Raw genomic sequence first — 27,568 nt, 5'->3', positions numbered from 1 at the left:
AGGAAAAAGAATACTGAGTTGCATCCATCAAACACCATACCTACTGTAAAGCATGGTGGTGGAAACATCATGCTTTGGGGCTGTTTCTCTGCAAAGGGGCCAGGACGACTGATCCGGGTACATGAAAGAATGAATGGGGCCATGTATCGTGAGATTTTGAGTGCAAACCTCCTTCCACCAGCAAGGGCATTGAAGATGAAACGTGGCTGGGTCTTTCAACATGACAATGATCCAAAGCACACCGCCAGGGCAACGAAGGAGTGGCTTCGTAAGAAGCATTTCAAGGTCCTGGAGTGGCCTAGCCAGTCTCCAGATCTCAACCCTATAGAAAACCTTTGGAGGGAGTTGAAAGTCCGTGTTGCCAAGCGAAAAGCCAAAAACATCACTGGTCTAGAGGAGATCTGCATGGAGGAATGGGCCAACATACCAACAACAGTGTGTGGCAACCTTGTGAAGACTTACAGAAAACGTTTGACCTCTGTCATTGCCAACAAAGGATATATTACAAAGTATTGAGATGACATTTTGTTTCTGACCAAATACTTATTTTCCACCATAATATGCAAATAAAATGTTAAAAAAACAGACAATGTGATTTTATGGATTTTTTTTTCTCAGTTTGTCTCCCATAGTTGAGGTCTACCTATGATGTAAATTACAGACGCCTCTCATCTTTTTAAGTGGTGGAACTTGCACTATTGCTGACTGACTAAATACTTTTTTGCCCCACTGTATTTGTTCCGTTTTTTTTTTTTTACTTCAAAATAAGATATGTGCAGTGTGCATAGGAATGTGTTAATAGTTTTTTTTTTAAACTATATTCCGGCCCTCCAATGGTCTGAGGGAACGTGAACTGGCCCTGTTTAAGAATTTTGAGGACCCAGGCACTATAAAGTTAATGATGGGCCCCATAAGATGCTCCATAAAAAGATATACCCCATATATAATGCTCCATGAAGTTGATGATGGGCCACATAAGATGCTCCATACAAAAATATGCCCCATATAATGCTCCATAAAGTTGATGATGGCTCCATAAGATGCTCATATAATGCAGTTTATGCTGATCATGTACCCTATATTGCTGCTGCAATAAAAAAAAAAAAAAAAAATGACATACCACTCGTCGCTGCCCGCTGCTCCTCAGCGTCACCCCTCTCTCTCACTGTCCAGGCAGAGGGCGCACACTAATCACGTCATTGCGCCCTCTGACCTGAACGTCACAGCCAGAGGACCCGGACGACAGCGCGGCGGTGGAACGGGGACAGGTGAATATCGCAAGTGCCCGGAGCCTGAGCAAGCGGTGGCACAGGCACCTGGCCTCCAAAGTGCGCTGGTGTCCCCTCCTGCTCAGGACCCTGGCACTTGTCCTGATGCCAATGCCGACCGCGGGCCCTGTCAGCAGCCACCAGAATATTTACCGAGGCTGCAGGGGAGCACGCAGACGATCTGGAGACACCGGGGACCTTCGCACTGCATCGGAGAACAGGTAATTGGGACCATGACTCGATTATAAGCCGATCGGTGTCCTTTTCAGCAAAAAAAAAGGTGCTGAAAAACTCAGCTTATACATGAGTATATATGGTATCTGTTTTTTACCGACATTCACAACATACACAAAGCACAGTTTTCTATCCTTTGGACAAAGGTGACACCAGCATCTCATACATAAGTTTATTAAGTAGCTTTTATTGGCCATAAGTGTTACTCTAGGTGTGGATACCACATGCTAGATCACGGTATCATCCAGCATTCCTTGTGAATCAAATGATGTCTGCAGGAATTCAGGGCACAAGACAAGCCTCCATTATTATCATCATTTTGCCACAACTGGGAAAACCATGTTACAGAGAAATGAAAATATGTGAGCCTTGTCCTATAGTCAGTCCAAGCTTATACTACGACTCTGCTTTACTGAAGAATTCATCTTCTTCTGCCGCAGGCGTTCTCTGTTTGCATTTTCCAACCTGCAGATAAAATAAGATGTAACAATTACATAAAGGAGAGCTAAATAGCATGGCTGTTTCCTGGAATCAAATGCTGTTTGGCATAAAAATAAAGAAGAGAACATAGACCTGTGTAGAAGAAACACTTATACTAAGTGCTGATATTGACCAGTTCTCAACTGATCAGAATAAAAACACCTGCTGGAAGTCGCCACAGCAGAAATCCCATCCCATCAGACATCCGAGAAACAGGGTCCATTTGTCCGGACAGTAATGCACGAATTGGCTGCAGGTCCCCTGGTCTGAATGTGACAGCCTCATACATGCCTAGGAGGTTACCAAGTTTAGGTCAGGAGACCCACAACCAATGCGTGCAGTGCAGACCGTACACTGACCATGTTTCTCAGATGTCTGAATTCGGCTTAAGTGCAATATTAGATGGTCCTATTTTATGTTTTATATCAGAATTACTTTTCTGGCCGTTTGGCTACTAGGAGAACAGATCTTTAGTGGTAATATGCTGCCCTTTCATGCAGCATACTAAAAAGGTGCATTTACATCAGTAGAACAGTGGTGTTAAATAATTGCAAATCATCAACATGTTTGCTATTTGGCAATCGGTTAATAACCGGTTTGTACAAGCAGACCACGACAGATTAATCATCAGTTATAGATCATTCTGTACGCATGGGCTGCTATTGTTCTCAGCAGCACAGGTTCTGTGTACAAAGAATGTGCTGCCGAGATGGACATCTTTTAGGCAAATCAAAAGACGAATGAGCGTCTAGACCATTTGTCAGGTGATTGGCAGCCTGTTTCCATAGCGTGATCGATTGTCCAAAGTTTAGGGTTCCTAGAAATGCTCATTCCCGATAATGGTGCAGTGTAAAAGCACCTTAAGCAGACAGATTGGCTTGAATAGAAACAGATACCCCCACATGTAAGCAAAAATCCATTTCTAGTCCTCTAACGAGTGAAAATACCTCATTTGCCGTAGTTCAGCATCTTTTTTCGACACAGGTTTTGGCTTCTGGTTGGCTTCAGAAATCATAGACCGGATTTTATCTAGGCAATCAGCCAAGTTTCGCATTTGGTACCGGCTCACTTCTGATGTGACAATTAGTTCTCCATTGCGGTTTATGCGGTTCTTATTCTAGATAATACAGGAATGGAATAAGCAATGAAGCACAATTATCCCAAAATGCTGATATATACAGAACTTAAAGGGTTGTCTTTGGTGCTGCCCATTCACTTCTACATTGCACACAAGAAAGTAGCTGAAATCACAAAACATTAAGGTGACCACATACATAGGATGAACACCAGCCAAACACGCAGATTTCTATGGGACAAGAAAGCCATCTAAAACCTATCGGGATGTCCTGGCTCTCCGTCGATAACAGATGGTGGGAAAACTTGGACTGCACATGTTGGATTATGTCATGCACACTCATTTTTTATTATGTTGCTATGCCATCACCAGAGGTCACCCACAATGGCTCATTCCTCACTTCCTATATAAAAAACTGAAGGTGAGAATTCCCACATATACTATTCCTCCTAAAAATTCCAGAGCAGCAGCAGATATATACCGTATATACTCGTGTATAAGCAAAGTTTTTCAGCACATTTTTTGTGCTGAAAACACCCCCCTTGGCTTATACACGAGTCATTGTCCAGAAAGCCAGCGGGGGAGGGGAGCAGCGAGTGACAGAGGCAGGAGTCCGAGTCTGAGGCTGTAACTGTGCAGCTGCTAAAGAGAAATTAATATTCATTTCTCTTATAGCGCATAGTGACACCCTCTGCCGTTGGCTTCCAGAAGACATCCTACTCACCCTCCTCTGTGCCTGCGCATCATCTTGTTGGTCCCGGCAGTTCTTCCTGTGCTGAGCGATCACATGGCACCGCTCTTTAAGGTAATGAATATGCGCATGTCTCCACTCCCATAGGTGTGGAGCGCATATTCATTACCATAATGAGCGGTGCCACGTGATCGCTCAGCACAGGAAGAACTGCTGGAAGCCGGAACCAGATGGTGCAATGGCGTGGAGGAGGAGGGTGAGTAGGATGTTTTTTTCGTAATAGGAAGCCTGCATACTGGGATGGGGGGGAAGCCACACACACACAATGACGGGACGGGGGTGAGCCATGCATGCATACAATGGGACCTGGGAAGCTATACATACAACGGCGGGACTGGGGGAGCCATGCATACAATGACGGACTGGGGGAGCCATGCATACAATGATGGGATGGTGTGGGGGCGGGGTTGGTGGGTGGTTAGAGCCACATATACCAGGACAGGATGGGGGGGTGAGCCAGGCACACACAGGTACAGGACGGGGGGAGCCACACATACCAAGGCAGGACGGGGAGCGCCCCGCATACCGGGACAGAACAGGGGTGAGCCATGCATGCCAGGACAGGACGGGGGGAGCCACGCATACCAGGACAGGGCGGGAGTGAGCCACGCATACCAGGAGAGGACAGGGGTGAGCCACACATACCAGGACAGGACGGGGTGAGATACGCATAGCAGGACAGGGATGAGGGGACAATGCACACCCGGCTTATACTCGAGTCAATAAGCTTACCCAGTTTTCCGTGGCAAAATTAGGTGCCTCGTCTTATACTAAGTATTTATGGTAACTCACATATGACTGAAGTGTCTGTGTGAACAGCAGTTAACATACCATCTTTATATTTGTCCAATATCTAAACAGTCCAACCATCCAAGAACCACTTACCTGGACAGAGACCTTCTCCCTCACCTCTTCTGGAATCCAGTCAGCTGAGGACAAGTGGAATCGTATTTCAGCCTTTGTGTTAACTGTGTAAAGTTATGAGACACCAAGTTACACAGAAAATTGCCAGAATTATAGCATTCAGTTCTCCAATTATGTGATCAGCAGCCTGACCCTCTCATAAGACAGAAGTAAAATACCATTTTCACAAACTTTTGACACCCATCACTAGCATAAAGGAATGGAAGTGCTCAGCTGAGCCCTGCACTCCTCCGAGGCTCAAAATTAAAAGTGTGAAAAAGTCTCTGTGGAGCAAAACGTTCATATACTGCCACTTTATTTATGGATCAGTGGGGACTTGGCATTTTGGATAGCTCATTTATCTAAATAAAATCTAGCTGCCATTGGAACCTATCAGCATGATGCTATCATGATCCTGACAATGACAATGGCAACTTTAGGATTAAATGTCCAAGATTGGGTGTTACCTGTAAAACACAAAGGACACAACATGTGGATGGTGCTGGGGCTGCTTCTATGTTTGCACCTTTGCTGCGGTGCCATGGCCAGCTTATCACAGGTAGTCCTTTAGTACATTGGATCTCTGTTGGTCTTTAGATCCGTGATAATTTATTTAGACATACAGTACAGATCAAAAGTTTGGACACACCTTGTGAATGTGCAATTTTCATAGTCATCAAAATACAGAAAAATCTTTAAATGAGAAGGTGTGTCCAAACTTTTGGTCTGTACTGTAAATTAGATAGAAATACAGACCTGCTGTAAACGTCATATTCTACCTGGTCTCCGAGATGATCACGATTAAGATCTGGGACAGTGACGTTCAGAGAACCAATCTATGATTATATAACCCTTGTAACATGCCACATTGTCCTGCTGAAAGTGTCCTTCTGGAATACGGCAAACAACTCCCATAAAGGGATTGACCTGGTAAATCACGATGCCTAGGTAAGCCACACCGTCAAAGCATCCATCAAAAGGTATCAGAGGGTCCAGAGAGTGCCAAGAAAACATGCCCACTACCATCACTCCACCACTAACCTGATACCTGACAGGAAGGGTTAATTGGAACAACAAATCTATTGATCAGACCACACAGTTTTATTACACTGCTCAGTAATCCCTTTTGTGCCCTCTTGTGCTCACTGGAGTCTTGCCGTTTTATTTCCCTAAGTCGGTAATGGCACTAGCTGATTGTTGTTAGATCCCATCTGTGCAGATCTAGTTGTATGTCGGATATGTTTGTTGCAGCACTAGCATTGTATTTGGCTGCAATTAACTACTCCGTGCACTAGCTGTTTGCCAGAACGATTCTCACTATGCTTTAGCCCCTTTTGTCAAGTTGGTTACATACACAGGATCCCCATTACTTGGGCGTTTATCCTTGCTCACACTATTCTCGGTATATTCTTGATTCTTTTTAACCCCTATACCCCCAAGGTTGGTTTGCACGTTATTGACCGGGCCAATTTTTACATTCTGACCACTGTCCCTTTATGAGGTTATAACTCAGGAACGCTTCAACGGATCCCAGTGATTCTGATATTGTTTTCTCGGGACATATTGTACTTTATGAGAGTGGTAAAATTTCTTTGATATTACTTGCATTTGTGGAAAAAACGGAAATTTGGCAAAAATTTCGAAAATTTCGCATTTTTCCAACTTTGAATCACAGAGATATGTTACACAAAATACTTAATAAGTAACATTTCCCACATGTCTACTTCACATCAGCACAATTTTGGAACCAAATTTTTTTTTGTCAGGGAGTTATAAGGGTTAAAATTTGACCAGCGATTTCTCATTTTTACAACACCATTTTTTTTTTTTAGGGACCACCTCACATTTGAAGTCACTTTGAGGGGTTTATATGATAGAAAATACCCAAAAGTGACACCATTCTAAAAACTGCACCCCTCAACGTGCGCAAAACCACATTTAAGAAGTTTATTAACCCTTCTGGTGCTTCACAGGAATTTTTGGAATGTTTAAAAAAAATGTTTTATTTTACCAAGGGTAACAGGAGAAATTGGACCCCAAAAGTTGTTGTGCAATTTGTCCAGAGTACACCGATACCCCATATGTGGGGGTAAACCACTGTTTGGGCGCATGGCAGAGCTCGGAAGGGAAGGAGCACCGTTTGACTTTTTTCAAAGCAGAATTGGCTGGAATTGAGATCAGACGCCATGTTGTTTGGAGAGCCCCTGATGTGCCTAAACAGTGGAAACCCCCCACAAGTGACGCCATATTGGAAACTAGACCACCTGAGGAACTTATCTAGATGTGTTGTGAGAACTTTGAATCCCCACAAAAATGATTTTTTAGCCCCCAGTTTTGTGTTTTCCCAAGGGTAACAGGAGAAATTGGACACCAAAAGTTGTTGTCCAATTTGTCCCGAGTACCCTGATACCCCATATGTGGGAGAAAACTACTGTTTGGGCACACGCCGGGGCTCGGAAGGGAAGAAATGGTGCTTTGGAATGCAGACTTTGATGGAATGGTCTGCGGGCGTCATGTTGCGTTTGCAGAGCCACTGATGTGCCTAAACGGTGGAAACCCCCCACAAGTGACCCCATTTTGGAAACTAAGTTCCTTGGGGGGTCTATCTAGATGTGTTGTGAGAACTTTGAACCCCCAAGAGTTTCACTACAGTTTATAACGCAGAGCCGTAAAAATAAAAAATCATTTTTCTCCCACAAAAATTATTTTTTAGCCCTTGAATTTTTATTTTCTCAAGGGTAACAGGAGAAATTGGACCGCAAAAGTTGTTGTCCAATTTGTCACGAGTATGCCGATACCCAGGGCTGTATTCAGAGTTTCTTCTGCCCTAGGCACTTTTAGTGCTGCCTCCCCCTTTGGTAAGTATGACACTATCGGCAGTGACTTTGGCAAAAATCACTGATATGAAAGTAGCCTTTTGCAGCAGATCGGGCAGTTTTTCCGCATCTGCCGCGTAACGGATCACTTATGGCAACACTGCGTTCGGCTTCATTCATTTCCTATGGGATTTGTGGACATTGGCGGCACTTGCCGCGATCCGGCAAATGCGGTATCATACATCCCAACTTTTGAAGGGAAAGAGGGATAAAAGTTTAGGCTACGCCTCTGACCACACCCATTTCACAACTAGTCACACCCATATCCACGTCCCAACCACACCCATTTAGTACTGCTGATCACACTGTTTCATAAACAAAAAAAAAATATGGCCACACAGTGCTCCATGCTGTATAACGACCCCACATGATGCTCAATACTGTATAATGGCCACACATGATGCTCCATACTGTATAATGGCCACACATGATGCTCCATACTGTATAATGGCCACACATGATGCTCCATACTGTATAATGGCCACACATGATGCTCCATACTGTATAATGGCCACAGTGCCCCATACTGTACAATGGCCCCACATGATGCTCAATACTGTATAATGACTGCACAGTGCTCCATACTGTATAATGACCCCAAATGATGCTCCATACTGTATAATGGCCCCACATGATGCTCCATACTGTATAATGGCCCCACATGATGCTCCATACTGTGTAATGGCCACACATGATGCTCCATACTGCATAACGGCCACACATGATGCTCCATACTGCATAATGGCCCCCTCCCATCTTGTATGCATGGCTCATCTCCCCCCCCATCCTGTGTGCGCATGGCTCTGCTCCCCCCCTCCCATCCTGTATGCATGGCTCATCCCCCCCCTCCCATCCTTCATCTCACCCTCCCTCCCATCCTGTATGCATGGCTCATCTCACCCCCCCTCCCATCCTGTATGCATGGTTTATCTCACCCCCCCTCCTATCCCGTATGCATGGCTCATCTCCCCCCCATCCTGTATGCATGGCTCATCTCCCCCTCCCATCCTGTATGCATGGCTCATCTCCCCCTCCCATCCTGTATGCATGGCTCATCTCCCCCCTCCTGTATGCATAGCTCATCTCACCCCCCCACCTCCCATCCTGTATGCATGGCTCGGCTCCCATCTTGCATCTCGCATGGCTCGGCTCCCCGTCCTCCTTCATCCTCCCCCCCCCGTCCTCCCTGTCTGTCATACTCACCTTTACCGCACCCCACCGGACATCCCTCCATCTCTCTCCCGACACAGCACCTTCTTCGTGTGGTCATGTGGTACCGCTCATTAAGGTCATGAATATGCATCCATATTCATCACCTTAATGAGCGGTACCACGTGACCACTCACACAGGACGAGCTGCCGGAGCTGAGACCAGGCATTGCTGGAGTAGGGTGAGTATGACGTCTTCAAGGAGGCAGGCAGGCAGGCGGCCGGTCGGGAGGTGACCCCAGACTTTAAAAAAAAACAGAAAAAAAACTTGCTCAGGTGCCGCCCCCCGCATTGTCCCACCCTAGGCACGTGCCCTCAAATGCCTAGTGGCAAATACGGCCCTGCCGATACCCCATATGTGGGGGTAAACCACTGTTTGGGCGCACAGCAGAGCTCGGAAGAGAAGGAGCACCATTTTACTTTTTCAACGCAGAATTGGCTGGAATTCAGATCGGACGTCATGTTGCGTTTGCAGAGCCCCTGATGTGCCTAAACAGTGGAAACCCCCAATTCTAACTTCAACCCTAACCCAACAAACCCCTAACCCTAACCACACCACTAACCCTAATCCCAACCCCAACACACCCTTAATCCTAACCACACCCCTAACCCTGACACACCTCTAACCAAACCGTAAACATAATCCAAACCCTAACCCCAACTTTAGCCCCAACCCTAACCATAACTTTAGCCCCAACCCTAACCCTAACAGGAAACCGTTTTTTACGTACCGGTAATAGGATTTTACAGAGTCCACGACAGCACCCACAACGAGAGAGGGAATCCGCCCACCTTCCGGACAGGAACCTACAGGTTAAAAAGGGGCGGTCCCCCTCGCCCTCCAGTTTGTGTTCCAGAGTACAAGGGATACCGCTAATGCATCAGTACATGACAATATTATCTTAAACATTACTAAATACCACCACCTCTATAGAGTGATCTCTAAGGCACACCTTCCAACAGAGTGCAAGAATAAGTAATTAAATACGGGGGGGGAATGTATGGGTGCTGTCGTGGACTCTGTAAAATCCTATTACCGGTACGTAAAAACCGGTTTTCCTATCGCCACGACAGCACCCACAACGAGAGACTTTCAAAGACTATTTAACTGGGAGGGACCACAGCACTAAGTACTGAACGGCCAAACTGTAAGCTGGAATTAGCGGATAGATCAAGGCGATAGTGCTTATAAAAGGTGGAAGGTGATGACCAAGTTGCCGCCTTACATATCATTTCAATGGGGACATCTGCCTTCTCCGCCCAGGATGATGCCATGGCCCGAGTGGAGTGCGCCCTGATGCCTTCTGGTGGTGTTACTCCCCTGGCAGAGTAGGCAAGACATATCGCTTCTCTAATCCATCTAGCGATAGAGTTCTTCGTGACACCAGAACCCTTTTTCCGATTCTGGAAAGAAATAAACAGAGCCCTACTCTGTCTCCAGCTTTGTGTCCTATCCAGGTATTCTAATATCGCCCTTTTTACATCTAGGGTATGATATTTTTTCTCCTCTTCTGAACCTGGATTTTCATAGAAAGATGGTAAATAAATCTCCTGACTTCTATGAAATTTAGTTGCTACTTTTGGTAAATATGCAGGATCAGGCTTTAAGACAATCTTATCCTGGAGAACTATTAGATAGGGAGGATCTACTGATAACGCATGTATATCACTGACCCTCCTGGCAGACGTTAATGCTAAAAGTAGAGCCGTCTTTAAAGTTAAATTTTTTATCGAAATAGAGTCTAATGGCTCAAAAGGAGGTTCGGTCAACGCTTCAAGCACCAAATTTAGATCCCAAGGGGGTATTCTTACAATATGGATTGGGTTAGAACGCTGACATGCCTTAATAAACCTAGCAACCCATCTATTACCAGCTATATCACTGTTATATAGAGCTCCCAAGGCTGAAACATGAACCCTTAGAGTGTTGATTGCTAAACCCAATTCCCAGCCTTTCTGAAGGAATTCTAAAATAGCTGAAATCGGAGCCTTGTCTCCTAATGGCTGCTGATAAAACATAAGGAATTTTTTCCAAATTTTTGTATAGATCTTTGTAGTAACTTCCTTCCTGCTTTTCAACAAGGTAGTAATTAAAGCATTAGAGAACCCTCTCTCCTTCAGAAGCTCCCTCTCAAGTTCCAAGCCGTTAAGTGAAGAGTCTCCAAATTTGGATGACGAAATGGACCTTGAGAGAGGAGTTCCGGAACTACTGGTAGCACCCAGGGATCGGTCACAGACATTGTCCTGAGGAGAGAAAACCAAGGCCTCCTGGGCCAGAAGGGGGCAATTAGGATTACTCTGGCTCCTTCCTCCCGGATCTTCCTGAGAACTATCGGAATCAGACACATAGGGGGAAAGGCATATGCCAGCTGGAAGTCCCAACGGACACGAAGGGAATCCACTATGAATGGTTGGTCTGCTATCTGTAAGGATGCGAACCTCCTGACCTTCCTGTTCTTCCTCGTAGCAAATAGATCTATTATCGGCAATCCCCACAAATTGACTATTTGATCGAATATGTGTTGGTTTAGGGACCACTCTCCCTGACGAAGGGAATGGCGACTGAGATAGTCCGCCTCTATGTTGAGTACCCCTTTTATATGAACTGCCGACAGAGATTGTAAGTGATTCTCGGCCGAAGACAATATCTGTGCTGTAGTGGTCATTAGGGATCGAGATCTTGTCCCCCCCTGATGATTGATGTAGGCCACCAGTCATATTGTCTGTTTGTATCTGTACATGTGAATTCCTCAGGGATGATAGTAAGCAAAGAAGAGCCTGTTTGACTGCAGTAAGCTCTCTTAGATTTGAGGAATTCTGGGACTCTTGAATCGACCATCGCCCTTGGGTTAGAATGTCTCCCATATGGGCTCCCCAACCGAACGGACTGGCATCTGTTGTAATTACGTTGTCCGGAGTGATGGTCCAGAGAACTCCTTTTGACAAATTTGCCAGATTGAGCCACCATCTCAGATCGTGAAGAGTGGCGGGTGATAGACTGCACTTTCTGCTCAGAACACCGTGAAGATCTTTCTCTGCTTGAAGAACCTCGTATTGAAGCATTCGGGTATGAGCCTGAGCCCATCTCACCGCCGATATACACGCAGTCAAAGATCCTAGTAGAGACACTGCGTCTCTTAAACTTAAGTTTGGAACTTTCCTTACAGCCGTGATCCTTTGAATGATCTTCTGCTTCTTTTCTTCTGGTAGGAAGGATGACTGATCTTCTGAGTCTAGAAGAACTCCTAAGAACATTTGACGTCTTGTTGGCTCTAGTTTTGATTTTTTCCAGTTGATTATCCATCCGAGTTCCTGTAGGGATGATATTATGGCATTTACCCTAGCCGTACACTGAGCAATTGAATTTCCGACTATTAAAAAATCGTCTAAATAGGGCACTACAAGGGTTTCCTTTTCCCTGATATGGGCCATTACTTCCGATACAACTTTCGTAAAAACTCTAGGTGCCATGGACAGGCCAAAGGGCATTGCTAAAAATTGAAAATGTTTAATCTGATGGTTTACCCATACCGCCATCCTGAGGAATTGCTGGTGATTTCTGTGAACTGGAAGATGGTAGTACGCATCTTTTAGATCCAAGACAGACATGTAGCACCTAGGAAACAAAAGCTTAGTTGTTGATTTAATGGATTCCATCTTAAAAGCGTGGTACTGAAGATATTTATTCAATTTACGTAAATTTATGATAGTCCTAAAGGACCCATCAGGTTTAGAGATTAAGAATAGCGGAGAATAAAAGCCCGTCTTCTCCTGATGTTTCGGTACTTCTTCAATAACTCGCTTTGTAAGCAATTGTTGAATCTCTAATTCTAAGGCCTGTTGTTGGGCCGGAGTGTCCAGTGATGTTATAACAAAATGTTTTGGGGGAGTTCTCAAAAATTCTAATTTTAATCCTGACTCGACTACTCCCATTATCCAGGCGCTAGAAGTTATCCTTTTCCATTCTGCTGAGAAGAACCGTAGTCTTCCCCCTACTGGCAGATCTGTTCTATCTATAATTACGCCTACGTCTTGAGAAGGACGAAGGGTTTTTATAGTATCCACCTTTCTTCTTTTGGTCCGACGTCTCCCAGTCACGATTATATCCCTGCTGGTCTGACTGGAATTTTCTGAAGGGCATGCGTCTCCGGAAGGCATTCCTAAAAGTGTGATTAAATGTTTTAGGAAAACCCTTCTTTCTGTCTTCTGCCTTTGCAAGGATGTCATCCAGCACCGGCCCGAATAGGTACTCACCCCTACCCGGAATGGAGCACAATTTGGCTTTTGCCTGAGCATCTCCCTTCCAGGTCTTTAACCAAAGTGCCCGTCGGGCTGCATTTGAGAGACCCGCCGATCTTGCAGCCAATTTCAGGGAATCAATCGAGGCATCCGCTAGATAAGCCGCTCCTTCTCTGACCTGAGACAGGGAGTTTAACAATTTATCCCTGGGTACTTTTGCTTTAAGCTGTTCCTCCAGCTGAGTCACCCAGACCATTACTGATCTTGCTGTACAGGTGCCTGCGATTGCGGGCTTAAAGGCTCCAGATGATGCTTCCCACACCTTCTTAAGGAGCCTTCCTGTCTGAAGGATCTTTAAGGAGTCCTACATCCTCTAATGGTAGCGAGGCTGTTTAAGAGGTAGAGGCTACTGCCGCATCTACTTTTGGGATCTTCATCCACTGGGATAAGGTGTCATCCTCAAAGGGGTACCTTCTTTTTGCGGCCGAAGGTAAGAACCCTTTATCCAGCTTGTCCCACTCCCGTTTGACCAAATCTTTAATGGTATCTACCACCGGGAAAGCTTTGCGACTTCTCTGGCTCAGCCCTGCGAACATGATCTCCTGGGTTGTTTTCGGTTCTTTACTCTCAGCCACACCCATAGTCGCACGGACTGCCTTAATTAATTAAAGTCTCCATATTATCGGTGGCAAAGCAAGGCCTTCCCTCCTCATCTGAGGAGGATGGTGATGAACTCTCCGAGCACTCGCCCTCTTGCAACGAAGGGCTGGAATCGGATACCATTTCCATATTACTCTTCTCATGCCGCTTAGATTTAAGGGAAGATTTTATTTCTTCCCTAATTACTTCCCTCAAATCCGATACACGGAGGGGGGCCTCTTCCTCTAACGTACGGCATATACACGTCTGACATAATTTCTTTACATAGGTGTCAGGTAGTGGCTCCGTGCATAACGCACACTGCTTATGTTTAGACTTTGAGACCTTCTTCCCCTATAACAAAGCATAGTATAGAAGACAATTGTATCAGCCAGTGGCTCAGATATAACACTCACCACTGCTGATGAAATTAGAGTACCGGTTTCTGAGGGGGTGAGGTGCGACGTGACGTCGGGTTGTCAGGGTCCTGCTGCCCGCGTGCCACATCTCCATTACGAGATCCCCTGCTCCTCCTCTGATCTCCTAACTGTCGGTGTTCGGCGTCTCCTGTGGAAGACATGTTGCAGCACACCACTCACCAAGCGCTGCCTTCTTTTCAAAGGTCCCGCGCTCCTCCTCCCGGCCTCCTCCGGAAGTCGTTAGATCACTTCCGGGTCATAAGCGCCGACCTGCTCCCGCAGCGTCGCGCGTGTGTGGACGACCCAGGGCGGCGTGCCTTCCCCCGGGAACGCCACTTCGAACGCTCGGCCATGCCGCTCCTTGCCAGACGAGGGGGGAAGCTGAACACAGGACTTCCCCCGACACTGCTTCCGGGCCCCCGACTCTGCCGTTCTCACCTGGACACCGCACAGAGGCTTGGCGGACCCGGGTAGGTGAACGAGACCTGTAGGCTCCCGCCGTCCGGACAGGAACCCAAACTGGAGGGCGAGGGGGACCGCCCCTTTTTAACCTGTAGGTTCCTGTCCGGAAGGTGGGCGGATCCCCTCTCTCGTTGTGGGTGCTGTCGTGGCGATAGGAAACCTGGAAGTAAATACATTTTTTATTTTATTATTTTTACTTAACTAAGGGGGTGATAAAGGGGGGTTTGATTTACCATTTATAGCGGATTTTTGTTTGGCAGCTGTCACACACTAAGACGCTTTTTATTGCAAAAAATAGTTTTGCATCACCACATTTTGAGAGCTATAATTTTTCCATATTTTGGCCCACAGAGTCATGTGAGGTCATGTTTTTTGGGGACGAGTTGACGTTTTCATTGGTGCCATTTTAGGGTACGTGACATTTTTTGATCGCTTTTTATTCCGATTTTTGTTAGGCAGAATGTACAAAAACCAGCAATTCATGATTTTTTTTTTTTTTTGGGGGGGGGGGGGGGAGCGTTTATACCGTTCTGCGTTTGGTAAAATTGATAAAGCAGTTTTATTCTTTGGGTCAGTACGATTACAGCGTTACCTCATATCTTTTTTTATGTTTTGGCACTTTTATACGATAAAAAGTATGTTAAATAAAAATTAATTGTTTTTGCATCGCTTTATTCTGAGAGCTATAACTTTTTATTTTTTCGCTGACGGTGCTGTATGGTGGCTTGTTTTTTGCGGAACAAGATGACGTTTTCAGCGGTACCATGGTTATTTATATCCGTCTTTTTGATCGCGTGTTATTCCACTTTTCGTTCGGCGGTATGATGATAAAGCATTGCTTTTTGCTTTTTTTTTTTTTTTTTTACAGTGTTCACTGAAGGGGTTAACTAGTGGGACAGTTTTATAGGTTGGGTCGTTACGGACGCAGCGATACTAAAGGTACCGTTACACTAAACGATTTACCAACGATCACGACCAGCAATACGACCTGGCCGTGATCGTTGGTAAGTCGTTGTGTGGTCGCTGGAGAGCTGTCACACAGACAGCTCTCCAGCGACCAACGATGCCGAAGTCCCCGGGTAACAAGGGTAAACATCGGGTTACTAAGCGCAGGGCCGCGCTTAGTAACCCGATGTTTACCCTGGTTACCATTGAAAATGTAAAAAAAAACCAAAAAAACAAAAAAAAACAGTACATACTCACATTCCGGTGTCTTTCACGTCCCTCGCCGTCAGCTTCCCGGACTGACTGAGCGCCGGCCATAAAGCACAGCGGTGACGTCACCGCTGTGCTTTACGGCTGGCGCTCACAGTCAGTGCGGGAAGCTGACGGCGAGGGACGTGACAGACACCGGAATGTGAGTATGTAGTGTTTTTTTTTTTTGTTTTACATTTACAATGGTAACTAGGGTAAATATCGGGTTACTAAGTGCGGCCCTGCACTTAGTAACCCGATATTTACCCTGGTTACCAGTGAACACATCGCTGGATTGGCGTCACACACTCCGATACAGCGATGACAGTGGGTGATCAGCGACCAAAAAAAAGGTCCTGATCATTCGCAGCGACCAACGATCTCCCAGTAGGGGCCTGATCGTTGGTCGCTGTCACACAACGATTTCGTTAACGATATCGTTGCTACGTCACAAAAAGCAACGATATCGTTAAAGAAATTATGTGTGACGGTACCTTAAATATGTGTGCTTTTATTGTTTGTTTTTTTATTTACATAAAGAAATGTATTTATAGGAGTAACTAGATGGTGGCCTGATTCTAACGCATCGGGTATTCTAGAATATGCATGTCCACGTAGTATATTGCCCAGCCACGTAGTATATTGCCCAGCCACGTAGTATATTGCCCAGTGACGTAGTATATTGTACAGCGACGTAGTATACAGCACAGAGCCACGTAGTATATTGCCCAGTGACTTAGCATATTGCCGAGCCACGTAGTATATTGCCCAGTGACGTATTATACAGCACAGAGCCACGTAGTATATTGCCCAGCTACGTAGTATATTGCCCAGCTACGTAGTATATTGCCCAGCTACGTAGTATATTGCCCAGCTACGTAGTATATTGCCCAGCTATGTAGTATATTGCCCAGTCACGTAGTATATTGCCCAGTCACGTAGTATATTGCCCAGCTACGTAGTATATTGCCCAGCTACGTAGTATATTGCCCAGCCACATAGTATATTGCCCAGTCACGTAGTATATTGCCCAGCTACGTAGTATATTGCCCAGCTACGTAGTATATTGCCCAGCTACGTAGTATATTGCCCAGCCACAGGTTAAAAAATAAACACACTCACCTTCCGATCCGAAGGCCCCTTGTAGGGCGCGGCTGCCGCCATCTTCTGTTCCCTGGATGCATTGCGAAATTACCCAGCTGACTTAGCGGTCTCGCGAGGCCGCTAAGTCTTCTGGGTAATTTCGCAATGCATCGCCGGGAACGGAAGATGGCGGCCGACTCGGCGGACAACGGAGGGTGAGTATAGCAGGTTTTTTGTTTTTTTTAAATTATTTTTAACATTACATTTTTTTTACTATTGATGCCGCATAGGCAGCATCAATAGTAAAAAGTTGGGGACACACAGGGTTAACAGCGGTGGTAACGGAGTTCGTTACCCGCGGCATAACGTGATCCGTTACCGCCGGCATTAATCCTGTGTTAGCGGTGGCTGGAGGGGAGTATGCGGGCGCCGGGCAGTGACTGCGGGGAGTAAGGAGCGGCCATTTTCTTCCGGACTGTGCCCGTCGCTGATTGGTTGGAAGTGACCCTTAGCCAATTATATAGTAGATATTTTTTTTCTTCTTCATTTAGGAATTTTTTTTTTACAGTGTTTTCCTTTTATTTTTTTACCTTTTTCACTTAGTCCCAGGGTGGGACATCACTATATATTGTCAGATCACTGATCTGACACTGTACACAGCACGGTGTGAGATCAGCGATCTGACAGGCAGTGTTGCAGGCTTGCCACTTCCCTGCAGGACCCAGCGGCCATCTTGGATCCGGGGGCCTGCAGTGAGGAGGATGTAGGAGACCCTCTCAACAACGCGATCACATCGCGTTGTTCTGAGGGTCTCAGGGTAGCACGCAGGGAGCCCTCTCCCTGCATGATGTTTCCCTATGCCGCCGGAACACTGCGATCATGTTTGATCGCAGTGTTTCGGGGGTCAATGTGCCGGGAGCAGTTCGTGATCGCTCCTGGCACATAGTGCCGGATGTCAGCTGTGATAATCAGCTGACACCCGGCCGCGCTCCCCCCGTGAGCGCGGCTGATCGCCCATGACGTACTATCCCGTCGGTGGTCTGACGGGCCCAGTCCGCCTCAACGGGATAGTATGTCAGATGTCAGAAAGGGGTTAAAATGCTGACGCTGGCAAATCTACCACTCATAACTATTGCTTGATTTTCCCATTTTATCCGCATGATTTTCTGCTGCACTCCAATTTGGGGTCACTTGTCTAATTTCTATACATGGAAACTCCAACTGGAAAAGGGCAGATGCCATTAATAAAGTGGCCATTCACTGTAACTGCAGAAGAATGCACAGACTGTATCGGTCAGGGGATACATTACAGCCACAAGGTCTCTGCACCAGAAGTCTAAAAAGATGCAATACAAAATTCAGCCATGTCATTCATTTTTGTAAAGACTATTCCTAGGAGTTTTGCATGTGTCAGTGGAAATCTTCATTTTGGGTCAGTCTGTATCATTTTTCTAGATTTTGTGTACGTGCGCTCACCTTTGTTGACGTTCTGTCCCCCAGGACCACTGCTCTTGCTGTATGAAATGGTGAGGCGATCTGAAAACATACATTTGTACATTTTGTTACAAAGAGCATTAATCTGTCAATAATATCTGACATGCGACAAACATCCTCTTGGGCCATTTACCAGCAATTTTGAAGAAAATTTTATTAAATGCCTAATACGCAGTATTAAACATTTAGGCTATGCTTCACACTGGGCGTTTTTGCAGCATTTTTTTTGCTGCTTTTTTAATGCTAATTTTCAGCTGCATTTGACAGTACCAGCTATGTCTATAAGATTTAAAAAATCTCATACACACACATTGGTTTTTTTGTCATCGGTATTTTGTGCTTTGCACCTTTTTTTTGGACATAGAGCATGTCACTTCTTTCAGCGTTTTTCACCCAATTAATTGAATGGAAAAAACGCATAAAAAAAAAAAAAAAACGCACCAAAACCTGTGCTTTTGCCACAGCTTCTTTCCTGCCAAGCACTCAGGTTTTGGTGCAGAACAAAAAATGCAGCAAATACATCAAGAGTGAACTTAGCCTAAAGGTACATGTGGGGCTTATGATGCGGCAAGTGACAAAAACTGCAATGAAATGTGGAATTGGCAGCAATCCTGGTATTATAAAAGAAAATGGTGAAGTATATAGGATAAGCACTGACACTGATTTATAGTGGGGCTTGTTATGTATAATCATAGCGTTTATCGACTTGATGGAAGAAACAGCCTTGTGCTATTCTTCTCATCTAATCTGACAGTGTTACAATAGAACGATGCTTTCAACTGCGTCTCCAAAATAAATGTGAACAGAGCCCTAGAAACACTCTCCTAGGACATGGCCTACAGAAGGTAGTGCAGCAATAGCACATATAGAAGCACAAGTTGAAATCAATGGACCAAAAATGCATGTTTAAGTGTCATTTACTTACACTGCACAGGATAGATGATAAATATATCATCGCTGTGGGATTCTCACTGAGAAGAATAGGTGTCCCATATCCGCTATGTACATAAAGCAGTAGTGTGAATGTGTGACCATCGCTCTGTCTACTTTCTAAGGGTATGTGTACACGTTGCAGATTTCCTGCAGAACTGCAGCTTTTTTTTTCGCGCAGAAACGCTGCAGATCTGCAAGTGATTTACAGTACAATGTAAATCAATGGCAAAATAAAAATGCTGCGCTAATGGTGCGGAAAAATCTACACAGAAAATGCAGCAGATTCAAAAAAGGACCATGTCAATTCTTTGTGCAGAACTGCTGCATTTCTGCACCCATTCTATAATATAATAATAATAATAATAATTTTTATTTATATAGCGTCAACATATTCCGCAGCGCTTTACAAATTATAGAGGGGACTTGTACAGACAATAGACATTACAGCATAACAGAAATACAGTTCAAAACAGATACCAAGAGGAATGAGGGCCCTGCTCGCAAGCTTACAAACTATGAGGAAAAGGGGAGACACGAGAGGTGGATGGTAACAATTGCTTTAGTTATTCGGACCAGCTATAGTGTAAGGCTCGGGTGTTCATGTAAAGCTGCATGAACCAGTTATCTGCCTAAGTATGTAGCAGTATAGACACAGAGGGCTAATAACTGCATAAAGTGAATGAGAACATAATGCGAAAAACCTGATTATGTTGTATTTTTTTTTTTTTTAAATAGGCCACATAGGGATCTTTAGGTTAATGCATTGAGGCGGTAGGCCAGTCTGAACAAATGAGTTTTTAGGGCACGCTTAAAACTGTGGGGATTGGGGATTAATCGCATTAACCTAGGTAGTGCATTCCAAAGAATCGGCGCAGCACGTGTAAAGTCTTGGAGACGGGAGTGGGAGGTTCTGATTATTGAGGATGCTAACCTGAGGTCATTAGCGGAGCGGAGGGCACGGGTAGGGTGGTAGACTGAGACCAGAGAGGAGATGTAGGGTGGTGCTGAGCCATGGAGTGCTTTGTGGATGAGGGTAGTAGTTTTGTACTGGATTCTGGAGTGGATGGGTAGCCAGTGTAATGACTGGCACAGGGTAGAGGCATCGGTGTAACGGTTGGTGAGGAATATGATCCTGGCAGCAGCATTCAGGACAGATTGGAGCGGGGAGAGTTTGGTAAGAGGGAGGCCAATTAGTAAAGAGTTACAATAGTCCAGACGAGAATGAATAAGTGAAACAGTAAGAGTTTTTGCAGAGTCGAAAGTAAGAAAAGGGCGAATTCTAGAAATGTTTTTGAGATGCAGATAAGAAGAGCGAGCCAGTGATCGGATGTGGGGGGTGAATGAACGCTCAGAATCAAGGATGACCCCAAGGCAGCGGGCATGTTGCTTTGGAGTAGTGGTGGAACCGCACACGGAGATGGCAATGTCAGGCAAAGGTAGGTTAGTAGAGGGAGAGAACATGAGGAGTTCAGTTTTTGACAGGTTTAGTTTCAGATAGAGGGAGGACATGATGTTAGAGACAGCAGTAAGACAATCACTGGTGTTTTCTAATAAGGCAGGCGAGATATCAGGAGCAGTAGTGTATAATTGGGTGTCATCAGCATAGAGATGGTACTGGAAACCAAATCTACTGATTGTTTGTCCAATAGGGGCAGTATACAACGAGAAGAGGAGGGGCCTAGGACTGATCCTTGAGGAACCCCAACAGTAAGGGGAAGGTGAGAGGAGGAGGAACCAGCAAAACATACAGTGAAGGATCGGTCAGAGAGATAGGAGGAGAACCAGGAGAGAACGGTGTCCTTGAGGCCGATGGAGCGGAGCATAGTGAGGAGGAGCTGATGATCCACAGTGTTGAATGCTGTAGAGAGATCCAAGAGAATTAGCATGGAGTAGTGACCATTAGATTTAGCGGTTTGTAGGTCATTAGAGACTTTAGTGAGGGCAGTTTCAGTAGAGTGTAAAGAGCGGAAGCCAGATTGAAGAGGGTCGAGAAGAGAGTTATCTGAGAGATAGCGGGTAAGACGGGAGTGGACCAGGCGTTCGAGGAGTTTAGAGATAAAGGGAAGATTAGAGACAGGTCTATAATTAGCGGCACAGTTTTGGTCGAGGGATGGTTTTTTAAGTAATGGATGTATGATGGCATGCTTAAATGAGGAAGGAAAAATACCGGAAGTGAGAGAAAGGTTGAATATTTTTGTTAGGTGAGAGGTGACAGCCGGGGAAAGGGACTGGAGGAGATGTGACGGAATGGGGTCACTGGTGCAAGTGGTCGGGCGAGAAGATGCAAGGAGCCTGCTTACTTCTTCTTCTGTAACTGGTTCAAAGTGAGAGAGTGAACTAGATGCAGTGGGGGAGGGAGGACAGTGCATGGTATGAAGAGATTGGGAGATGATTTCCTGTCGAATGTGGTCAATTTTTTCTTTGAAGTAATTGGCCAGATCGTGAGCACGGAGATCCGTGGTTGGGGCCTGCTCTCTTGGGTTGTATAATAGAAATCTGCAGGGGTAAAAAAAAAAAAAGGAAGAAATCTGCACAAAGATCTGCAAAGTGTGCACAGACCAAAAAAAGGTGCAGATTCTGACCTGCGTTTTCTGCCAAGAAATTCAGAATCTGCAAAGGAAATTCCACAGACAAATCTGCAACGTGTGCACATAGCCTAAGGGAGCGTTGGTTCTGCATGTGCACGAGCTATCCCACACAGGTGAAATGAGCAATGGTCACACACAAGCACTACAGCTTCCTTCACATGGGCCCCCTGTTCTCATGAACGGTGGAGGGCCCAGCAATCATACAAATAAGGATCGGTCATTTATGTTTGTGTTATTACCCCACTAACAGCCACATCATACAGGATAACCATACGACCCAATTACATAGTGCAAACCACTAAAAGAAAAACTATTTACCTACAGGAATGTCTATGAGATCCGGTCTTCTTACCTGTAGTAATGATAATAAAAGGAAAAATGGTAGAGTGAAATGAAAGGTTTTAAGCAAAATATACCATACTAACCTTGTGCTTTCATTGCCTAATTACTTGTAGCACACATGAATGGAGAGAGTTTATCAAAGTAAAAGAAAAACAATATCATGGGGTATTTCATATGCATTTCCATCAGAGCAAATCCAATTTGGATAATCAAAATGTGAAGACGTGTTTCCAAAGTTATTAACGAAGCTGAAGTTGGTTTCTTATTCGTTCAGTTTCTTATTCGGAGCTGAAGTTGGTTTCTTATTCGTCAGTTTCTTATTCGGCAATTTTTTCTTTTCTGTTTTTTATAGGTTTAACAACTAAAAATAATCATCACAATAATAACATACAATGCGGTGAGGTGCCTTAATGTGAATACGCTTAAAAACTGCTACAAAAACAATAAAACTGGCACAAAATGGGCATCAAAGTGGGCACCAAAGAGCACTGAAGAAAGGGTTAAATGCATTTGGGCCACTAATCTCACACTGCAGACACATAGAACAGGGCGCCCCACATCCAAACCAGTTATTTCCAGCCTGGCCCAAATGGGTTCTGGGCATCAGAACTGGCATCAAATTGGGCAGACAGTAAATTTTGGACATATGAATAAGTAACTGATGTTTTTAAGGGGTTAAATGCCTTTGGGCCACTGATACGACACTTAAAATTCACAGACAGTGATGCCCTGCATCAAACCCAGGTCCCTTCAGCCTGGCCCAAATGGGTTCTGGGCACCAGAACTGGCATCAAAGTGGGCAAACAGACCATTTTCACAGATTTGAATAAGTAACTGATGTTTTTAAGGGGTTAAATGCCTTTGGGCCACTGTTCTGATGCACAAAATACACAGACAGTGATGCCCTGCATCAAATCCACGTCCCTCCAGCCTGGCCCAAATGGGTTCTGGGCACCAGAACTGGCATCAAAGTGTGGCAAACATCCCATTTTCACAGATTTGAATAAGTAACTGATGTTTTTAAGAGGTTAAATGCCTTTGGGCCACTGATACGACACTTAAAATACATAGACAGTGATACCCTGAATCAAACCCAGGTCTTTTCAGCCTGGCCCAAATGGGTTCTGGGCACCAGAACTGGCATCAAAGTGGGCAAACAGCCCATTTTCACATATTTGAATAAGTAACTGATGTTTTTAAGGGGTTAAATGCCTTTGGGCCACTGATACAACACTTAAAATTCACAGACAGTGAATGCTGGGCATCACTGTCTGTGTATTTTAAGTGTCAGATCAGTGGCCCAAAGGCATGTAACCCCTTAAAAACATCAGTTACTTATTCAAATCTGTGAAAATGGGCTGTTTGTCCACTTTGATGCCAGTTCTGGTGCCCAGAACCCATTTGGGCCAGGCTGGAGGGACGTGGATTTGGTGCAGGGCATCACTATCTGTATATTTTAAGAGTCGTATCAGTGGCCCAAAGGCATTTAACCCCTTAAAAACATCAGTTACTTATTCAAATCTGTGGAAATGGGCTGTTTGCCCACTTTGATGCCAGTTCTGGTGCCCAGAACCCATTTAGGCCAGGCTGGAGGGACGTGGATTTGATGCAGGACATCACTATCTGTATATTTTAAGTGTCAGACCAGTGGCCCAAAGGCATTTAACCCCTTAAAAACATCAGTTACTTATTCAAATCTAAGAAAATGGGCTGTTTGCCCACTTTGATGCCAGTTCTGGTGCCCAGAACCCATTTGGGCCAGGCTGGAGGGACGTGGATTTGATGCAGGGCATCATTATCTGTATATTTTAAGTGTCAGATCAGTGGCCCAAAGGCATTTAACCCCTTAAAAACATCAGTTACTTATTCAAATCTAAGAAAATGGGCTGTTTGCCCACTTTGATGCCAGTTCTGGTGCCCAGAACCCATTTGGGCCAGGCTGAAGGGACCTGGGTTTGATGCAGGGCATCACTGTCTGTATATTTTTAGTGTCAGACCAGTGGCCCAAAGGCATTTAACCCCTTAAAAATATCAGTTACTTATTCAAATCTGTGAAAATGGGCTGTTTGCCCACTTTGATGCCAGTTCTGGTGCCCAGAACCCATTTGGGCCAGGCTGGAGGGACCTGGGTTTGATGCATGGCATCGCTCTCTGTGTATTTTAAGTGTCAGACCAGTGGCCCAAAGGCATTTAACCCCTTAAAAACATCAGTTACTTATTCAAATCTGTGAAAATGGGCTGTTTGCCCACTTTGATGCCAGTTCTGGTGCCCAGAACCCATTTGGGCCAGGCTGGAGGGACGTGGATTTGATGCAGGGTATCGCTGTCTGTGTATTTTGTGCATCAGATCAGTGACCCAAAGGCATTTAACCCCTTAAAAACATCAGTTACTTATTCAAATGGCAAAAATTGACTGTCTGCCCACTTTGATGCCAGTTCTGATGCCCAGAACCCATTTGGGCCAGGTTGGAAATAACTGGTTTGGATGTGGGGCGCCCTGTTCTATATGTCTGCAGTGTTAGATCAGTGGCCCAAAGGCATTTAACCCTTTCTTCAGCACTCTTTGGTGCCCACTTTGATGCCCATTTTTGTGCCAGTTTTATTGTTTTTGTTGCCATTTTTAAGTGTATTCACATCAGGGCTCCTCGCTGCATTGTCTTTTATTATTGTGATGATCATTTTTTGTTGTTAACCCTATAAAAAACAGAAAAGAAAAAAATGGCGAATAAGAAACTGACGAATAAGAAACCAACTTCAGCTCCGAATAAGAAACTGAACGAATAAGAAACCAACTTCAGCCTCGTAAGTTATTAAGGGAGCGGTATATGATTATAGAAGTAGCGTCACTCCTGTCCAAGTAAATGTGCTGAGCTGCAACCCCAGACAAGGCCCATAGACAAGGATGGCGCGGTCATAGGGAAGGAAGCAGCCACTATTGGCGATCATCTATACGCGATGAGGTCATGGCTGCATGGACAGACTGTGGGTTGACTTCCACGTAGGACACCATGACAGATAATAAATAGGAAGGATTAGGGGTAGTTCTTTGCTAGGAAACTAGATGTGAAAAGGGGTGAGGGCCCCAAGCTGTAGACCACCTGATGGAAATACTCCTCCTAAATACTGATCTTTAACCATCTCGTCGAAATACAGTGTGGCAATTGTAAGGAAAGAAGTGCGGCAGTGTAGAGCAGTGTGGTCATCTCCTGAGGTAAGCAGTGGCCACATTCTGGAGCCTGCTACCGTCTAATACACAAGATACAGATTGTATAATGTCACCACAATGATGGCAGCCCCTGGAGGTCACTGACAAGTCCGCACACGCCTCCCATTGGTGGGAGCAGCTGTCAATCACACACCGTGCAGCGCCCGCTCACCTCTGACGTCCGGTTACTACTCTCTGGATACAACTTATCTAAACTATAGGCGCTCTGAAAGCAGGACGAGGACCGGACACTAAGGGGGCCGAGGGCCCGAAACACCGACAACCGAGGCAACCAAGCGGCGGTCGCCATGATGACTGTAAAAGCTCTTCCTGTCCGCGGTGCAACAGCATTAATCTTCCGTCTGGAAAGAAGACCTACGAGCGCTCAGTTCCGCCCCTCAGAAGAGCTGCTGTGGAAAGGCGGCGCCCAGTCAGGAAATGAAGCTGTTGTCCATAGCAACTTGTCAGCTTGTATTTTATTGCAGCAAGTTAGAAAGTGAAACTGTAGTCTGATTGTTGCTATGGGAAACTGTTCTTATTGTGTCTGTTTTAGTTGTGTCTATAAGGCACACACGTAATGCCAGTTTATTAAATAAATATATCCTTCCTGGTTATAGTGTACTGAGATTCTTCAGCCCATACTGCTGAAAATGGTAGAGTGGGACAGAGCCCAGCCTTGTGCAAGAAGAGGTGTAGGGTGTGGGCGTGCGGCAGTCACAGTGGAAGTACTGTGGGAGTATGGCGGTCACTATAGCAGGGGCTAGCTCACACTGACCCTCCTGAGTATACAGCCACATTCACACGTTCAGTATTCGGTCAGTATTTTTCATCAGTATTTGTAAGCCAAAACCAGGAGTGGAACAGTCAGAGGAAACGTATAATAGAAACACGTCACCACTTCTGTATTATCACCCACTCCTGGTTTTGGCTTACAAATACTGAGGTAAAAAACTGACCAAATACTGAACGTGTGAACGTGGCCTATTAGAAACACGTCACCACTTCTGTATTATCACCTATTGCTGGTTTTGGTGTACAAATACTGAGGTAAAAAACTGACCAAATGTCCTACAAAAAATACGCAGCAATCTCATATTTGTGATACTTGTTTATAACAGGAATTCCGAATTCATCACAAAGCTTAAAGGGGTTGTGTCCCGTCTTTAATTTCAAGTCTGCAGTCACTCTGTGTGACTGCAGACTTGCAAGTCCTCACATTGCACACACTTTGTGCTGTGAGGATTCTCTGGCCCCGAGGACGGTGGTTATGTGCCGCAAGCATGCAATATGTGTACTCCTCGTCACATTCCAACTAAACTATTTCCAGCCTCACTCAATACACTTGCTGTGAGCGAAGCCGTGACCATCTAGTCAGATTGTGGCCAGGGGTATGCATATAGCCGCCATTTTTGCCGTCGGCATTAGAGAATCCTCACAGCGTTCACTGTGCGCGCTGTGAGGAATCACAAGTCTGCAATCACATAGAATGTCTATAGACTTGTAGTTTAAGATCAGACAACTTCTTTAAACGCAAGGGGTTTAAAAGGATTTGGTTTTTTTGCACACTAATCTTTTTATTGATACAATTCTGGGATATTATGAGGACTTGAGAGCTTTTCATTGCATTTTTTTAAGGGAGCTGTAGCAACCAAAAAATTGCAGTTCTGGCGTTTTTATTTAATTCTCTTTACAGTGTTTACCATATCAGTAATTACATTTATATTTTTATAGATTTGACTTTTACGGACACAGCCATACAAAATATGTTTATTTTAATTATTAAAAGGGGAAGGTTATTTTTTTTTCACGTTATTTTTTTGGTCTTCATTTTTACTTGAACCAAAGATGGTTTGATTGCTTCTTCTGTATTTTTCAATACTACAGTACTACAGTATATAGTTAAAAAGACATTCTCCTGTGATGCTCAGCCACAGGCTCAGCTTCATAGGAAGACTAATATGACATCCATCGAGGACTGCAGGCAGCAGACCCCCAACTACCATGAAAACCCATTAACCCCCCCGTGATCACGGCACATGGGCTTGATGGGAGTCAGTACACGTGCAACCATGGAGTAGTGCTAATCAATTGCCACAGTCAATAAATGACAGTGGCATTTAAAGGTTGGTTTGGTAAAATTGATAAAGCAGTTTTATTCTTCGGGTCAGTACGGT

At 45.0% G+C, this 27,568-nt stretch overlaps 1 protein-coding gene across 1 annotated transcript; it reads right to left on the bottom strand.

Moving 5' to 3' along the window:
* Positions 1–1,669: 1,669 nt before the first annotated feature.
* On the bottom strand, positions 1,670–25,768 carry MRPL58 (mitochondrial ribosomal protein L58). Its single transcript, XM_069752151.1, has 6 exons — positions 25,567–25,768; positions 22,166–22,199; positions 18,309–18,368; positions 4,694–4,776; positions 2,930–3,099; positions 1,670–1,967 (listed from the first exon to the last, which is right to left on the bottom strand). Exons 1-6 carry the CDS (start codon positions 25,702–25,704, stop codon positions 1,883–1,885), a joined length of 570 nt encoding a protein of 189 aa, XP_069608252.1. The 5' UTR covers positions 25,705–25,768; the 3' UTR covers positions 1,670–1,882.
* Positions 25,769–27,568: the final 1,800 nt, after the last annotated feature.

The sequence above is a fragment of the Ranitomeya imitator genome, chromosome 2 (genome assembly GCF_032444005.1).
Source record: "Ranitomeya imitator isolate aRanImi1 chromosome 2, aRanImi1.pri, whole genome shotgun sequence".
In the NCBI taxonomy this organism is placed as follows: domain Eukaryota; kingdom Metazoa; phylum Chordata; class Amphibia; order Anura; family Dendrobatidae; genus Ranitomeya; species Ranitomeya imitator.
This window is presented reverse-complemented; position numbering and strand designations above follow the sequence as displayed.

Excerpts from the sequence above, each read along its gene's own strand:
- MRPL58 (XM_069752151.1), bottom strand. The coding sequence starts at position 25,704 with ATGGCGACCGCCGCTTGGTTGCCTCGGTTGTCGGTGTTTCGGGCCCTC. Across the intron at positions 18,369-22,165 it reads TCTCATAGACATTCCTGTAG|ATCGCCTCACCATTTCATAC; the intron begins GTAAATAGTTTT and ends GTATGTTTTCAG. Across the intron at positions 4,777-18,308 it reads GGGACAGAACGTCAACAAAG|TTAACACAAAGGCTGAAATA; the intron begins GTGAGCGCACGT and ends AACTTTACACAG.